The 18798-nt window shown below is 45.0% G+C and overlaps 1 protein-coding gene across 2 annotated transcripts in view; it reads right to left on the reverse strand.

Moving 5' to 3' along the window:
- Window positions 1-18798, reverse strand: part of SLF2 (SMC5-SMC6 complex localization factor 2) — a 67580-nt gene that overhangs the window by 45935 nt on the left and 2847 nt on the right. For both annotated transcript variants that reach the window (XM_040435788.1, XM_040435787.1), the window contains exon 2: window positions 12294-12337. In XM_040435788.1, coding sequence (XP_040291722.1) covers window positions 12294-12337 — 44 coding nt within the window. The remainder of the gene's footprint in view (window positions 1-12293; window positions 12338-18798) is intronic.

The raw sequence follows: 18798 nt of genomic DNA on the forward strand, positions 1-18798 counted from the left end.
GCAAAGCTAGTTACAGAGACAGGTTTCAGTCTCCATCCATTTATTCACAGCAAGCAGAGACATTGAAAATGGTTATGAATTGAAACACAAAGTAAATAAAGTTGAACACCTTATCAAACACATTTATTTACCTGGAAAAACACAAGAAAATAAAAAGACAATATTCATAAATCTTGCATCTACAAGCAAACCCTATAGGACTTGCATTCAATCACTCCAGGAGTAGGACTACACAGTCACATCAAGTAAGAGCTCGGCTGAGTCTTCATTCTTTCAGTATAGGGTCATTCCATGTCAAGTGGAGCAACCGAGAAATCCGACCCTCTACAAATTGAATAAAATTTTGCACAGATGTTCCCTAGTGTCCTAAATGAAATCTTACAAAATTTTTCATCTGGACCTCTGTTGGTCCCAGAGTTTCAGGCATCTGATGATGGGCCAGCTGTAATGCGCTGTTTGCTGCGTAACCCAAAGTGGCAACTTTGTCAAGGCACAGCATCTTAAGTAGTTAAGCTAGGAGGCTGAAATTGTGAAGGTTAGTAAAACTACATTGTCTAAAGCCTCATTCACACGTCAGTGTTAAAATCCGTGAGCAGGTGGTCACTGATGCATCTGTGAAGCTGTCCGTGTATCCGTTTTTTTTAATGTAAGTGTTGCATCTGTGTTTCACCGACACTGAACAGCTGAAAAATAATTTTCAAAGCATCACTTCCCAGTGATCCGTGAAACACTGGTGGCATCCGTGGTTTTCACGGACCCATAGACTATAATGGACGTGATGGATCCGTGAACACGAACAAAATAGGGCATGCATCCGTGCTAAGAACACTGACAAATGGACCGTGCTAAAATACTGATGTGTGAACACACGCATTAAAATGAATGGGGACATGTGCTGTCCATGAAGAACACGTACAGCACACGTCCGTGAAACACTGCAAGGAGACTTGAGCCTCATTCAGACGTCAGAGTTTGGTGCCTTAAAGGGAGTCTGTCACCTGTTTTTCACCAATATAACTAAGAGCACTGCCCCACAGAAGATTGCAGACACATCCCAGACCTACCTGTGTGCACTGTGCGTCTATTCCATGTCCAGGAAAAGCACTTTTATTCTGCTGGAAAACGGATCCCAGTCTGAAAAATGCCTGGTCAGAAAAATGCATTGCAATACCGGATTCGTTTTTCCGATGTAATCAGGCAAAACGGATCCGGTATTTATTTTTCTCATTTTTAAAGGAAGGACGGATCTGGCATTCCGGTATTTTGAATGCCGGATCCGGCACTACTACATTCCCCTAGGACAGAACCCTATGCCGGAAAAGAATAACGCTAGTGTGAAAGTAGCCTTAAGGGCACATACACAAGCTTTCAAACCAGCTTGAAGATATGATTAGACAAAGAAATAACATTTTTGCCACTTTTTGCTACTATTAGGGTGGAAATCTCAAATGTGTAATTTTTTATCTTTTTTTTAAATTAATATCTTATCTAAAAGAGCATGCTTTTTGCCACAAAGGTCACCCTGTTTTATCTTTGACCTGGCCTTATGTTGGCCAGAACTAAGCTCACAAGAATGTTCCCATTTTGCATGTGTGCATGAACTTCACTACAAGGAGACATTTTTGGTGGCCTCCTGTCGGACAGGCTGAGCTAGAAACATAAGATTATGTAGGACTGCTGAGCTTTTTATCCTAATAGAACTGTTAGATCTATTTCCACACACATATTCCAATTAAATTGTGGGTTGCCATTTTAAATTGGATTCTGTGAAGAATCAAATATATGTGTAGAGTTGAGCGAACACCTGGATGTTCGGGTTCGAGAAGTTCGGCCGAACTTCCCGTAAATGTTCGGGTTCGGGATCCGAACCGAACTTCGTCCCGAACCCGAACCCCATTGAAGTCAATGGTGACCCGAACTTTTGGGCACTAAAAAGGCTGTAAAACAGCCCAGGAAAGAGCTAGAGGGCTGCAAAAGGCAGCAACATGTAGGTAAATCCCCTGCAAACAAATGTGGATAGGGAAATGAATTAAAATTAAAATTAAAAAAATAAAAATGAACCAATATCAATTGGACAGAGGTCCCATAGCAGAGAATCTGGCTTCACGTCAGCAGAGAATCAGTCTCTTCATGCCATAGCAAAGAATCTGGCTTCATGTCAGCACAGAATCAGTCTCTTCATGCCATAGCAGAGAATCTGGCTTCATGTCAGCACAGAATCAGTCTTCATGTCACCCACCACTGGAACAGGCCACTGTCACACATTTAGGCCCAGGCAGAGGAGAGAGGTCCCGTAACAGAGAATCTGGCCTTATGTCAGCGCAGAATCAGTCTTCATGTCATAGCAGAGAATCTGGCTTCATGTCAGCGCAGAATCAGTCTTTATGTCATAGCAGAGAATCAGGCTTCACGTCACCCACCACTGGAACAGGCCACTGTCACACATTTAGGCCCAGGCACCCAGGCAGAGGAGAGAGGTCCCGTAACAGAGAATCTGGCCTTATGTCAGCGCAGAATCTGTCTTCATGTCATAGCAGAGAATCAGGCATCACGTCACCCACCACTGGAACAGGCCACTGTCACATATTTAGGCCCAGGCAGAGGAGAGAGGTCCCGTAACAGAGAATCTGGCCTTATGTCAGCGCAGAATCAGTCTTCATGTCATAGCAGAGAATCAGGCTTCACGTCACCCACCACTGGAACAGGCCACTGTCACACATTTAGGCCCAGGCACCAAGTCAGTGGTGTAGTACAGTCGATATGAACCACATGAAGTTTCACCAAATATCCAGTCTGCAGGTTTGCAATAGGGTCATACCAATATACAGGAGCTGCAGCAATGATCACTTGTTAAATATAGTTCCATATATTCATAAGCTGTTAGCAGAGAGTCAGGACATGCTAAATAAACCTCTTCAAATGTGCTATTAGATAACTGAGGAAAGTTTTAACAGACAGAGTCTTTACAGTGGACTCTTCCAGAAAGCCCCCTGTGTATTCTGCTACTTGGTTTGGTCTCCTCAGTGCAGACATTTACTGTGAAGGAGGTAGGATCTCTGTCTAAGTTCTCTAAAGCTAAAGTTCATTTATCTATTGTAAAAAGTTATAATATATACCCATAATAGTTCTGTAGAATGTAAAGAGGTGACTATGTTTTTTAGCAGCCTTTAAACCCTGCAGCACATGCTAGGCTGAGTAGATGATGTACAGTTAAAGAGACATGTGTTCTTCCTAAAATGGCTGCAAGACATGCTGTATTCCAGGTCACCCTGCTGCAATATCTTTGTAAATGATTTTCTCTTGTTCATTTTTCTGTATGCTTTGTTATATCCTGTAACATGTATGTGGGAATGTAATATAATGACTGCCTGTTATGATATAGGTGGGCTGGTGACCTGGCTGTATACCACATAGTGGCAGTGTTTCCCTGTTGTATTACAGGCTCCAGCCAAGTGCACTACACCTCAATAAAGCTTTAAACCACAGAAGACCTGAGTGTCGTCCCTTAGAGTCCACTTAGAGTTTATGCCTGGAGGAGCTGGTGACCGAGTGAGTGTGAAAGCTGGAGGTGTCGCAGATGGTGCAAGGAAAAGAGGGTTACATTTGGTGCCGTGACTCGGATGTCATCATTCTGCTCAAAGTGACCAGTGAAGATACCTAAAGTCACCAGTGTGCGAGTTCTGAGGTGATTGTGCCACGGCGGAGTTGCTAGGCGGCAGAGACCTTATTAGCGGTTTATATCCTCTCAGGAATAATAGATGAGTGGACGAGCCAGAGCCCGCGGAAGAGCACGTGCCAGGGGGCAGCCCAGCCAAGGACAGCCTGGACAGGAGCAAGAGGCTCAAGAACCTAGATGCATTGAAAGACCCCAGCAGCCACCAGCCGAGCCTTTGCTTGTGGGAAGAGGGCGCCAGAGAGGCCCGCCAGTAGTGGAGAGACCTCCGACTGATGTTCTGCAGCTTTCAGCTGGATTTCAGGACATATCCCTCGGAGAACGGGGTGGCCGCAGGCGTGACTTCCATGACCTTGGAGTGAACACCCGGCAGACCATTGAATAGAAATGTGAGACCTGTTTTTTTTTGCACTGTGTGACAGGTTAAGGTTTAATCACAGAATCAGACTTCTATCTGCACGGTAGCGTGTGTCTTAGGTTTTTCTGATTGACACTATCAGTACCTTCAATGTAAGATATCCTTTTTGGGATAGATTTCAAGTAGGCCTCAAATACCAGAAACTAGTTATTTTGAGAATGGCAAATTTGGGGATGCTTTTTCAACCCAGAACAAAAAGTCTGCTTTGACGGTCACTACAAATAACTTGACCAGCTAAAACTGTGCAGATTTGGTTGAATAGAGATGTGAGACCTGTTTTTTTTTTGCGCTGTGTGACAGTTATAGGTTTAATCACAGAATGACACTTCTATCAGCACGCTAGCGTGTGTCTTAGGTTTTTCTGAATGACACTATCAATAACTTCAATGTAAGATTTTCTTTTTGGGATAGATTTCAAGTAGGCCTCAAATACCACAAACTAGTTATTTTCAGAATGGCAAATTTGGGAATGCTTTTTCAACCCAGAACAAAAAGTTTGCTTTTACGGTCACTACAAATAACTTGACCAGCTAAAACTGTGCAGATTTGGTTGAATAGAAATGTCAGGTATATTTTTTAGGCGCTGGGTGACAGGCTCAACTTGCCCCTAATGTAATATATGGCCAAAAAATAACCACACTGTTGATGGTTAAATGCACTTGGGTGACACAGGCTCAGCCTGCAGCTGATGTAGGATCTAGCACAAAATAACCACACTATCGATGGTAAATACACTTGGTGATAGCTTGTGCTGGCGCACCACAAGTCACAAAATGGCCGCCGATCACCCCAGAAAAAAAAGAGATCTAAAAACGCTCTGGGCAGCCTCAAAAAAGTGAGCAAGTCAATAATAGCACTTCAATGATCCACAGCTGCAGATCGATCACAGAATGAAGTCTTTTGGAGAAGTTAATCTGCCTAATCTCGCCCTAACGTCGCAGCTGCAACCTCTCCCTATGCTTGAATCAGCAGAGTGACGTGCAGCGCTACGTGACCCAAGCTTATATAGAGGCTGGGTCACATGCTGCACTGGCCAATCACAGCCATGCCAATAGTAGGCAAGGCTGTGATGGCCTCTTGGGGCAAGTAGTATGACGCTTGTTGATTGGCTGCTTTGCAGCCTTTCAAAAAGCGCCAAGAAAGCGCCGAACACCGAACTTTTACGAAAATGTTCGGGTTCGGGTCACGGACACCCCAAAATTCGGTACGAACCCGAACTATACAGTTCGGGTTCGCTCATCCCTATATATGTGCCTTTCATGAAGCATTAATTTGCACCAAATTTGACTTTCTTCAGAAGAAATGCTGCAATGCATTTCAAAAGCAGAATCTTGCTACATCTATCCACCTGAAAACTATTACAAAACAAGAGTTTAAGCCAGGCCAAAAACTTTGCCCACGTTGCAAGCAGTTACAGGAATTGGAGGCTTCTCAGTCTGACTCAGGTAGTGATGAACACATCAGTGTTGCTGAAAACCTTAACACAAGTTGTTGGAGTATTGAGAAAACTTCCAAAGAATTTAATGTCTCAACTAGAATGGTGAAGAAAGCTGAAGCCTGGATATGGCATCCTTTCCAAGGGAAAAAAATGCCTTATGAGCACATTTTTATGAAAATGATGAATTTTCTAGATTATGTCCAGGCAGAAAGAATTGGGTGTCTGAGGATAAATGGTGAAAAGCTATTAAAGCAGAAAAGGTTGATCTTGTGCAACTTGAAGGAATTGTACACCATCTATTGGGACAAGCATGGGCCTGAAAATGGGTTCTTAAAATTCTGAGTTTCAGCCAAAATGGTGCATTACTGTTGGCTCATCAGGAACTCATTCAGTCTGTGTCTGCACAATCCATCAAAAGGTTAAACTTGCGCTTTTGGCAAGTACTCTTCCAGAGGACTACAAAATGCGTGATATTAAATCAAAAGATTGCATGTTGCAAAGATGTGAAAAGGATGTGAAAAGTGCGTGGAAGAATATCTTGCTGATTATTTTAAGGAAAGTGACCCTGATGATGCTGTTAAATTTAAGAAGTGGATTCACACAGATTGGGATACCTTAGAAACCCAGCAGTTATCCTTAGAGGATTTCACCTCAGAGCTAATTAGACAAAATTTGCAAACTTGACCAGACACCATTTTATTTCTAAGCACCAAAGTGCTCATCTAAAGGAGCTGAAACAAAATCTGGAGGAGGGACATGTAATTGTCCTGATGGACTTTGCCGAAAACTACTCCTTTGTTGTCCAGGATGCAGTGCAGGGGTTTCACAGGGAAAATAGCCTGGCAACACTTCATCCTTCCGATGCTTCAGCATTTGCATCATCAGCGTCATGACACTGTAGCTGATTGGGCATCTGAAGGACGCACTAGCCATTTTAAAGCATATTCACTATTTTAGTGATGATCTGCTGCTCAGTACAAAAACTTCTAACATTTTATTAATCTATGCAGTCATAATAATGACTTTTGCATCACTGCAGAGTGGAACTTTTTTGGCTCTAGCCATGGAAAATCACCTTGTGATGGAATTGGAGGAACTGCCAGGGCTAGTTTACAGCGTCCAGTCAATAACCAAATTTTGACACCAAAAGATCTGTATGACTTCTGCAGCAAAAATGTTCCTGGCATTAAATTTTTCTTTGTCCCAAAGGAAGATGTTGATGCAAACAGACCTATTCAAGAAGAAAGGTTTACCAAGAGCCACACTGTTGCTGGGACAAGGGAGCACCATCAGTTCAAACCCATTGATACAACTAATATTTGTGTTAACAAAATTTCCAATGATGCCACCTGAATTATTGCCAGTGTTCTGGAACCTGAATGTCAATCTGTCCTCAAAGTATCCTGTCTTCAACCTGGTCAGTACATAGCTTGCACCTATGATAACTCCTGGTGAATTGGCAATATATGTGAAGTTTCAATTGAGGAGCATGATGGTTTGATCAATTTATTGCATCCCCATGGTCCTGCAAGGTCATTTTACTGACCTTCCCACAGAGACACTTGCTGGGTCCCAGAAGAGCATGTCATTGCTTCCCTTGGCCTTTCACCCAGTTAAGCCAGTTCTCTGCTCTGCACTGATGAGAGGCAATCACCCTGAAACAGCTGTCTGCAGATGAGGTGCTGGCTTATTTAATATCCAAGTCATGTCTGAAGGCTTATTTTAAGAGCTGAATATTGACTTATAGGATCGCTGCCTTACATCTGGTGGCATTAGAGGCAGTTTTACTAGCCTCCTAGCTTAACTACTTAAGATACTGTGCCTTGACAAAGTTGCCAGCGCATTTACAGCTGGCCCATCATCAGATGCCTGAAACTCTGGAACCAACAGAGGTCCAGATGAAAAATTTTGGAAGATTTCATTTAGGACACTAGGGAACATCTGTGCAAAATTGTATTCAATTTGGAGAGGGTCGGATTTCTAGGTTGCTCCACTTGACATGGAATGACCCTATAAGAAACAAAGCTGTAAAGAAACTTGCAATTATGACAAATATTCGGACAAGACAGTTACCCCGCTGAGGTCTAGGAGCCTGCAATGATGCATTGTGAATTCAAATGCAAACTAGATCTGATCCAACAGTGAAAAGGGATAATTAACTTGTATACCTCTCCTGACATGTCTCCTTTAAAAGCTATGTACACTTTTGGAGGCATTTTTATGATTGCATTTTTACTCATTTTTGGCAAAAAAAAATAAAAAAAAATTCAATTGGCTTTTCTTAAAATATTGAGCCATTCTGTCACAAAGGGTTAACTGTTTTTTGTGTGTGTGACTGGTACTTTCCCTTTTAATAAACCTCATCTCTAAACTACTAACAGGTCAAACACTTATTTAGGCCACATTCTTATCAATAAGATCAGGATTGAGCCTTAAAGGGAACCTGTCAGCTCCAAAAACCATCCCAAGCTGCCAGCAGTACCTGAGAGTAGCCAGCAGCGTGTTTGACGATTGTTTTGTTCCTGAAGGCAGATGCGGCAAAAGCTCTGAAACCGTTCCTTTATCCCCTGTCCGGCGCGCTTCTCTAGTCATGCTTGAAGTCAGGGGGGCAGCAGCCTCCTCGCTTCAAGTCAAGATAACCACGCCCCCTTCCCTGTGACTGACAGTTCGGCTGGCTTTGCCGAACTCTCTGCATAAGCGCTGTCAGTCACAGCGAAGGGGCAGGGAAGGGGGCGTGGTTATCTTGACTTGAAGGAAGCAGGCCGCTGCCCACTTGGCTTTAAGCATGACTAGAGAAGCGCGCCGGGCAGGGGATAAAGGAACCTTTTCAGAGCTTTTGCCGCATCTGCCTTCAGGAACAAAACAATCGTCAGAAACAGGCTGCTGGCTACTCTCAGGTTTCCCCCTTTCTTCCCCCCTTCTTTGTTTGTCCCTCTTTTCTGGCCCCTCTGTCCTTCACTGATTATTTTGGTGTGGGTGACACATCTTAATACATCTCATGTATTCTCTATATACATCTTTTAAAGAGGTGATGTGTTACTATTATGCACTTGCACTTTTATAATTTTTATAATATTATTTGATCACTTTTTATAGTATTGAATGATACATGTATATATGAGGTATCACCTTTAACTATATACACGGATATGATCCCCCACTTTGTTCCTCATTTTGGCCCCCTGATTCCCCAATGACTAGCGGGGGTAATGCACACAATACACTTAATGTATTTTCTACATGTATCTTTCAATAGATGATGTACTGATTATAATGCACTTTGCATTTATAATAATATTGTATCACTTTTATGTATACTTATAGCACTGAATGATATGTGATATATGGGTCACGACCCATATCTATACATCACATGATGGCTTAGATCACAGGATTAATATGTTGTTTTTATTCAATTGTATTTAATGTATATTTGGTGTAGTCACGTATTGATTTATAGCTGTCATCACAGCCACGAGGGACGTGAGGCCTTATTTATTTATTTATGCCCTATGCATTTGTGTAGTAGCATTTCTTGTGGATTACTTTTGTATGTAATAATGTTATGTAATCTTTTATGTATTTCTGTATATCTATATCAAGGTAGTCACTATAAATATGCTCCGATATATTTCTATTGTCTTATGTATGTATTTCTTTGTCTTTTCAATGTACGAATATGTCAATACTATGGGTCTGAATCATATAGCAAGGTAGGATGACGCCACCGGGCCGCGACTTTGTTGTGCGCGATTCAAGTGACGTCATCCGGATCACGTGACTAGGAGCAGATCACATGATTCCGGGTGGTCACGTGCTCCTTCAGATGCCGGCATCTAGGATGTTCATTAGATCAGTTCCGGCGTAGTCCGGTGACGAATGAACCAACGATTAACTGGTGTGTAGTGATTGGCTGATACTTATATTTAAACTACGTCCTCCAGTGATGACGCTACCCCCAGACGAAGGTACGCCGAAACGCGCGTTGGGGTTGGCGCCATCCTGGAGGAGACTCAGCATGGGTAATTGTCCTGTTTCCTGCATTGTATGAATTCCATGTATGCATTTTTTGACTAATCATGTTTAAGGGATAGGGACCCTTGTCCACTGTATGTCTCCTCCAGCGATGTTGCTTTTTTATCTCCTGCACTGATTCTTTTAATCATGTATGTTATTAAATTATCATGTGTTTTGTAATAAAGATTTAATTAGTACCAGCGGTCTGGCATTGTTCTATATAGGTTATATATTCCTTTAATGAGTGTTTATAATGTCAGAGAGCAGAGATAAGGAATAGTCTGCTTCCCAGATGACGGAAAAGACAGAAAATCCACAGGCAGCTAGTAGAGCATGTCAGCTCTGTACACATAAAAAGGGTTCCATATTTTTAATATAGACAGATTGAAAAAAGGATTTTTAGCTCAAAATAATTACAATGGAATAATTTTTTTTTTTAAATGCCCTCAAAAGGGGTTATCCGAGACTAAAAAGTGCCCCCCACACTGAATCTACTTACCTGACTCCCCACGCTGCTCCTGGTCCCTGCACCGCCGCTTCTTCCCGTGCGCGGATGAAAACATCCAGTGTTTGGGGGAGCAGCCAATGGCAAGCTGTGATGCTAGGAAGGCTTGTCCAAGTCACCGCCTGCCATTGGCTGCTCGTACCCCCCCCCCCGCCCCCCACCAACACAATGTTTTCATCTGCGCACGGGGTGAAGCAGCAGTGGCGGTGCAGGGACCAGGAGGGGTGCAGGGAGCCAGGTAAGTAGATTCAGTGTGAGGGGACCGGGCATATGGGGTGCACTTTTTAGTCTCGGATAACCCCTTTAAGGCCCCTTTACACGGGACAATTTTGAAGCCAATTGTCGGAAAGAAAGCACTCCTTCCTGGCAAGTGCCTCCTTGTCAGTGGAGGTGACCTTTGCATTTACATGCAGTGATCTTCTCCACAGTATCGGGAGAAGCGATCGCTAATGTCATTGCTCGTCACCATACAGACTCAAGGCTGTTTGCACAGCACAATCTGCTGCTGGCAAATGCCAATTTTTGTGACCGCATGAATTATGAGATTACCCGATGAATGCAGTATTTAGTTACTTCACCGGATAATCGGCATCACCTTTACACCGGTAGATAATCGCTAACGAGTGTTCCTATGTAGGCCTGTTGGCCATCATCTGGCCGAGAATCGGGCCGTGTAAAGGGGCCTTTAGTAACTACTTGCATTTCCCATGTAACAACAATTCTGGGGCATCTTTTATTATAGTTTTAAGTTGAGCCATTCCTAAATTATTACTGCTAGAAGCTTATGAATAAGTTGCTAGCAGTCTGCAATAAAGGTCCTTCTAGGAATTACGGGTGTGTCCCTGACTGGATATTGTCAGACACCCCCCCCAACTGGTAACATCCAGCTGGACCTTTATTGCAGACTGCTAGCAACTTATTCATAAACTTCTAATAGAAACATGAAACTCACAACGGGACTTCGTTCAGATCTCTGTTAGGAGATCCGGCATCCCCACTGACTGCAATGAGGTCCGGCAGTGATCCAGTCGATTTCCGGAATAAATTCTGTGTTTCGGCTGGACAAAAAACACTGCATGCTGCGGTTATTTGTACAGCAGACAGCCGGCATTTGCACTGGTTCAGGCAGACAGATCTCTAAAATGGAGAAGTGAACGCAGTCTAAGAGCCATAAGAATTCAGGAGCATCTATTCTTATTACATGGGCAATGCAAGTGGTTTCTAAACAGACATGTCAGGAGAGGGGACGGGTTCTCTTTAAAAAAAAAAAAAGCAAGCAGAGCTTTGCTTTAAGATGTCTCCCTCTTCCACTAAGTAGTCACAGCAGTGTCTTCCCTCACATCTAAGTACAAACTGTTCTGCATTGCATTCAATTAGTTGCTATGAGCAAAAAAATAAATATAATGTTTTAAGCACGAGGTCCCACCTCTTGTTTTTAAAAGGGTTATCCAATACGGAAATAGTGGCCCAGACCTGCCTGACCCAGCGTGTGGGTGATGCGTAATGGATCTTCGCTGTTGGATCCAGTCTGTTGAGCTCCTAAGCCGGAAGTTCCCACATGCACTAAGAACAACATCCGTCAACTGGGACTCACGTGAAAGCTGCAGCCAATCACAGGCTCCCCCTGTGTCACGTGTCACAGATGAAGCAAGAGGAGCAGGTCACCGTTGCGGCCTGTTACTGACATTTGCAACATTGCCATTGCAGGATCATACTCTCCATGCAGTAAAAAGTATAGGAGGACTGGTTAAACTGGGGGCAAATTTTTACATCTATGCAGAGCTTTGCACATCAGGACTATTGTGTCCACAGTATAAGGGTCCATTCACACGTCCGCAAAATGGGTCCGCATCCGTTCCGCAATTTTTCAGAACGGGTGCAGACCCATTCATTTTCAATGGGGCCGGAATGTGCTGTCCGCATCTGTGGATCCAAACTTCCGCATCTGCAAAAAAATATAACATGTCCTATTCTTGTCCGCAATTGCGTACAAGATTAGGCATTTTCTATTATAGTGCCGGCGATGAGCAGTCCGCAAATTGCAGAATGCACATTGCCCGTGTCAGTGTTTTGGGGATCCGCAAAACACTTACGGACGTGTGAATGGACCCGAATTGACCCGTGTCCTTTGCATAGTGATGTCTACGCTGTGGCCATGTAATTATAAATGTAATTATAAATACTGCATTAAGTCTAAAATACATGATAAGCGCTCAAAATTGTGCAAAATAATCATGCATACCTGGCCTGCTGGGTGGCTTAAAAAATTCTGTTATATGGTGGTTTCTGCAAAGAAAATAAAAAAAAAATAATAAAGTGAGACCAATGTTAGATCTTAGCACCTGTCTATACATTTATGCAGTTCAGGCCTCAGGCACTAAAAAGTATTTTTAGTCTACGTCCGATCTGCATTTTTTGCAGTTCTAATGTGAACTCGTTCATTTCAGCGGGGTCGCATCTGTGTGCTGTCCACATTTGGGCAGCCATAAATTATAGAACGTGTCCTATTCGTCTCTGTTTTGTGGACAAGAATGGGCATCTGTATTTTACAAATTCATGGTTTGTGGGCAGTAACATAGATAGGGTCATGTGCATGATACCAAGCAATAAGACAACTGTTTTTTTTTTACTTTTATTTTTTATGGATCTCCTTTGCATCCCACTAATAAGTAACAGTAATATTCCCACACACGAGGCCATCCTCTAAGGGAAGGAAGCAGTAGCAGGGCTGCAACAGGAGCGTGAGCTAATGCAGCTGCAAAAGTGTAACGCATGTCATGATCAGTGGGGGTACCAGCGGCCAGAACCCCACCGATATTTTTAAGTTATCCTCTATCCAGTGGAATACGGTAGTAGAAGAGAGAACGGCTGGCCTCATGTGGAGGAGCACATGCTATATATATGCCAGATAAACAAAAGCGATTCCCACGGGTCTACAGCAGTGACTGAAGAGAAGGCACAATACTGCCTCGTACAAGACGACAAACGCATTATGCTTGTAAAATACTAGTATTAGGCCCCATGCACAGGGCCGTTGTGCGGCCGTTCCGTGCACTGGGGACTGCAATCAACTTGAATGGGTCTGTGATCCGTCCGCACCGCAAAAAAACAAAAAAAAAAACAAACATGTTTTTTGTTTTTTTTTTGTGGTGCAGAGGCATGGACTGAAACACCAAAGAAGCACTCCGCAGTGGAGTTCCATGCCTCCGTTCCGCACCGCGAGTTCAAGTGAATGGGTCCACATCAGTGACGCGGGGAGCACACGGCCGGCGCCCGCATATTGCGGACCACAAGATGGCAACGGCCGTGTGCATGAGGCCTTAGGCACATGAAGTTAAAAGGTAGAATAAGAAATCCAGTTCGCACTGCAGAATTGACTACGCTGGATAAGGCTAGAGCTACAGGGCGACGTGTGTCTCCAGACTTCTCTGAAAAGTCACAATTTTTTATTAATTTTTTTATAAATGATAGTCAATAGTGTCGCACTGACACAACAGTCGCCAAAAATCTATTCAAGTTGGATTTTTACAACTGGATAAGTGTTGACGGTGCAGTGCAGGTGGTTACAGAGGTGGCGATACCAAATACATGGTGGGGTTTCATTTTTGCAACTTTTTCATTGAATGGGATACTGATAGGGCAAATGCTGCAGGCAGACCTGAGGGCATTAATTAGGCCTTCGGCTGCTGTACAAAGACATTGGCACACCCCGTGCCGCACCCCGCAATCTCATTCGCAGGGTGTTGATGTCTGAGAGAGGGAGCCCCAGCCTCTAAGGCATTTAGATGTCGCAGTCGCTTCTGCCACCCAGGCCCTTAGAGAGTTGAGCTACTGTTCTGCATAGGAGACCTGGGCAGCACTTATTCTAGGCCGCAGCTTAGAAGAAAGCCCAATAATTACCACTGTAAAAACACATATCAGCGGTCATAAAGGGGTTAAACTAACAAAGGGGCAGATTCATGAAAACCGATTCAGATAAATCTGGCACAGCCGAGTCTACTGTACAGCCACAAACAGTACAATCTACAACTAGCAATGTCTGAAAATGTTTTAATAAAATAGGGAACCAAAACTATCGAGGGCTTGTTTTTTTGCGGCACACGATGCACTTTCTAATGGCGCCATTTACGGTTGCATACAATGTGGTGGTAAACAGGAAAATAAACTCCAATCAGAATGGAATTAATAAATAAAATAAAAAACACCATTCCACCACAGTGTTATGGGTTTTTATTTATTAATTTATTTTTTAAGAGTTTTCTGTGCGATAAAACTGACCTGTTATTTTTATTCTCTGGGTAACTATGATTACAACTAGGGGTGGGCGATATGGCCTAAAATTTATATTGCAATATAATTTTAAGCATGTGCGATATGCGATATATATTGCGATATATTGTTTTCTATATTGGGGGGGTGTTTAAACTTTTTTTTTTTTTTTTTACTTTTTATTTAATAACTATTAGCCTCCTTAAGGGCTAGAACCCTTGTCATATTCACCCTAATAGAGCTCTATTAGGGTGAATAGGTCTTCATACACTCCTCGCTGCCCTGTGCTTTGTGCACACAACAGCAGGGAGCTGACCATGGCAGCCAGCCTCTGATCTGCGCCCCCCCCAGCCTCTAATCTGCGCCCCCCCCAGCCTCTAATCTGCCCCCCCCCAGCCTCTAATCTGCCCCCCCCCAGCCTCTAATCTGCCCCCCCCCAGCCTCTAATCTCCCCCCCCCCCAGCCTCTAATCTCCCCCCCCCAGCCTCTAATCTCCCCCCCCCCAGCCTCTAATCTGCCCCCCCCAGCCTCTAATCTGCCCCCCCCAGCCTCTAATCTGCCCCCCCCCAGCCTCTAATCTGCCCCCCCCCCCCCAGCCTCTAATCTGCCCCCCCCCCCAGCCTCTAATCTGCCCCCCCCCCCAGCCTCTAATCTGCCCCCCCCCCCAGCCTCTAATCTGCCCCCCCCCCAGCCTCTAATCTGCCCCCCCCCCCAGCCTCTAATCTGCCCCCCCCCCCAGCCTCTAATCTGCCCCCCCCAGCGGTAACTCAAACCCACCCACCCTCCCTCCCTCCCCAGTATTAATCATTGGTGGCAGTGGCCACAGGGTCCCCCTCCTCCCCCATCATTGGTGGCAGTGGGCAGTTCTGATCGGAGTCCCAGCAGTGTAATGCTGGGGCTCCGATCGGTTACCATGGCAGCCAGGACGCTACTGAAGTCCTGGCTGCGATGGTATGTTAGTGAGCAGCATTATACTCACGTGCGCCGTGGCCGCCGGTCGCTTCTTCTTCTCATAGGTCTGTGCGGCGCATTGCTAATGCTATAAGCTATAAGCATTAGCAATCCGCCGCACAGACAGAAGGAGCGCCCGGGGGCCACGGCGCACGTGAGTATAATGCTGCTCACTAACATACCATCGCAGCCAGGACTTCAGTAGCGTGACTCCTGGCTGCCATGGTAACCGATCGGAGCCCCAGCATTACACTGCGGGGACTCCGATCGGAACTGCCCACTGCCATCTATGATGGGGAGGGGAGGGGGGGAGGGGGACCCTGTGGGATATGGCCGGCACATTCATTGGTGCCGCAGTGGCCACAGTCCCTCCCCTCCCCTCCTCCTACTCTGTCCTCATTGGTGTTCAGCGGCAGCCGCGCACAGTGGGGAGGGAGGGACTCCCTCCTTCTCCCTCCACTGTGCCGGCCAGCTCAGGAGAAAATGGTGCGCGCAGAGAGCGCGATCATATCGCAGTCCGGCAATATAGGAGATATGGCGAAAATCCATATCGTGGCCCAAATTTATATTGCCTATACCGCCCACCCCTAATTACAACTATACCACATATGGATAGTTTTTCTTGATTTTTTATACTGGGAAAAAATTTAAAACTTTGGAAAAAATAAAATTTTTCCCTTTGTATTGCCATATTCTGACCCCCATAACTTTTTGTTATTTTTATGTGTACTGAGCTGTGCGAAGGCTAATTTTTTTGCAGGACGATCTGTTCTTTTCATTGATGCCATTCTTGTGTGTAAGACTTTTTATTTCATTTTTTGTGGGAGGTGAAGCGATCAAAAAATAGCAAAATCAGCCCTTTTTATTCCCCCCCCCCCCCCCGTTTTGCCATTTGCCGTATGGGATGAATATTTTTATATTTTAATAGTACGTGCATTTTCGCACACAGCAATGCCCATTATCTTTATTTTTATTTTTTTATTATGTATTTTTATTTTGGGGAAAGGAGGGCGATTTGGATTTTTATATACACTTTTTAATAGTTCCCCTAGGGAACTATAGTAAGCAATCATCAGACTGCTTCTCTAATAGACTCCAATGCATTAGCATAGGAGTCTATCAGAATTAGGCCGAGTTCACACGAACGTGTGTGACCCGTGCCTGTGCTGCGGCCCCGCAAATTGCGAGCCGCAATGCACGATCGCCGGCTGTGGGTCAGCCGCATCGGATCGCGGACCCATTCACTTTAATAGGTCTGCGATCTGCCCGTTCTGCAAAAAGATAGGACCTGTTCTATCTTTTTACATCACCGAAAGAGAAGACGTCATCGGCGCAGGCGCACTGAGGGAGTGCTGAGGAGACGAGCCTCCTCATCTCAGAGTGCCTGCGCCGAATGACGCGAGGCGCGCGATTTTTGAATTACTGACAGGGCCGGCCGGAGGAGGAGATCACGGCTGGCCCTGTCAATCAACACGGCGAGGGGGCGGATTTCTGCAGCAGCTACCAGCAAGTAGACGCCCTACTTGCTGGTAGAGCCCTCATTTACATATTATAAAAGTTCGTTTTATAAAGAATCGGCCGCATGAAAGTAAGTAAGAGCATTATATTCTCCTATATCGCTCTATGAGGAATCTAACTATCCAAAAAAAAAATAATGAGTTTTGCGGGGTGACAGAAACCCTTTAACTGTGCGTTGCGTGCCATATAGTGAAGCATATGAAAAGCTTCTTCATGGTCACTTAACGTGTTCGTTTTGCGGTAACGTGACGCACTGCATGCATTGGCCTTTATTCTTACAGTAGAGAAGTACCGTATTTTTCACAAAAGTGGGGGAAAATAGCAGTGCGTCTTATGGAGCGAATGCTGCGACCGTCCAGTGAATAGGCTGAGAGGGAGGAGGGCTGGGGGCCGGCGTCTGTTTCTGTAATGCAGCGGGGCCCGGTGCAGTCACTGTATTCTACTACACCGGGCCCCGCTCACTGTAGTATACGGTAATCATATCTAACTTGTGGGTATTGTTAAAGTATTCCAATCATCTTAAATCTAGCGCTGTACTACTAACTTCTTGGCAGTCAGGAGGCCGGGTGGGCGCTCGTAGCGTAGCTCACTACGTCACACGCCTGCTCCGCCCACTTTATGAATGAAGCAGGCACCGGGCCCCGCTGCCATTATAGAAACAGATGCCGGCCCCCATTCACTACACAGGGACACTGTTATGGGGGGGATCCACAGATGCCCCCAGAATAGGGGGGGGGGATCCACAGATGCCCCCAGAACAGTGCCATCCACAGATGCCCCCAGAACAAACAGCTGATCAGCAGGGGTGCCAGGTGTCGGACCCCCGCTGATCTAATATTAATGACCTATCCTGAGGAGAGGTCATCAATATTAAAAGCCTAGATCTCATACCAGAAATAACTTGGGGAGAACCCTGTATGAGCTAGAATTTGCTTTCCAAGATCTCTGAGGCTGGGTTCAGACCTGAGCGTCTTTGATATGCGCGTTTAACGCGCGTTTTTGGCAATAGTAAACGCGCGTTTGACGCGCGTTTGTGTGATTGACTGCAATGTCCTATGGCCACAAACGTGCGTCAAAACGCCCCAAAGAAGCTCAAGTACTTGTTTGAGCGTAGGGCGTTTTACAGCACGTTTTTCAGCGCTGTAAAACGCTCAAGTGAGAACCAGGGCCATAGGGAAGCATTGGTTTTCATGTGTTGAGCGTTTTACAGCGCGTTTGAACGCGCTGTAAAACGCTCAAGTGTGAACCCAGCCTGAAGTAAAAGACTGTGAGCTACAAACTGGGCCTTGGGACAATACATCGGCAGTGGAACAAGCACCAATGCAGAAGCAAAACAACCAAGCAGGCAGAAACTGTCAGACAAGGCGAAAAAGCAGAAGTAAACCAGCCACAGGGGCAAAAGTATAAAGGCACAACTACTGAAAGAATCAACCCAGCGGGCATTGATATAGAAGCTCAAGCATGCATACAGTGCCTTGTAAAAGTATTCATTCCCCTTTAACTTTTTCACAGTTTTTCACAAACTTAGGCAACTTTCACACTGGTGTTTTGGCTTTCCGTTTGCGAGATCCGTTCAGGGCTCTCACAATCGGTCCAAAACAGATCTGTTTTGCCCTAATGCATTCTGAATGGAAAAGGATCCGCTCAGTTTGCATCAGTTCAGCCTCCATTTCGCTCTGGAGGCGAACACCAAAACACTGCCTGCAGCATTTTGCTGTCCGCCTGACGAAGCGGAGACGAACGGATCCGTCCTGGCACACAATGTAAGTCAATGGGGGCGGATCAGTTTTCACTGACACAATCTGGCACAATAGAAAAGGACCCGTCCTCCACCGACTTTCAATGGTGTTCAAGACAGATCCATCATGGCTATGTTAAAGAGGACCTTTCATCGGTCCAAACATTGTAAGATAATTATCAGGCTGTGTAGAGCGGCGCCCCGGGATCTCACTGCACTTCTTATCCCTGGGCGCCGCTCCGTTCTCCCGCTATGTCCTCCGGTATCTTCA

Source organism: Bufo bufo, chromosome 6 (genome assembly GCF_905171765.1).
Source record: "Bufo bufo chromosome 6, aBufBuf1.1, whole genome shotgun sequence".
NCBI classification, from domain to species: domain Eukaryota; kingdom Metazoa; phylum Chordata; class Amphibia; order Anura; family Bufonidae; genus Bufo; species Bufo bufo.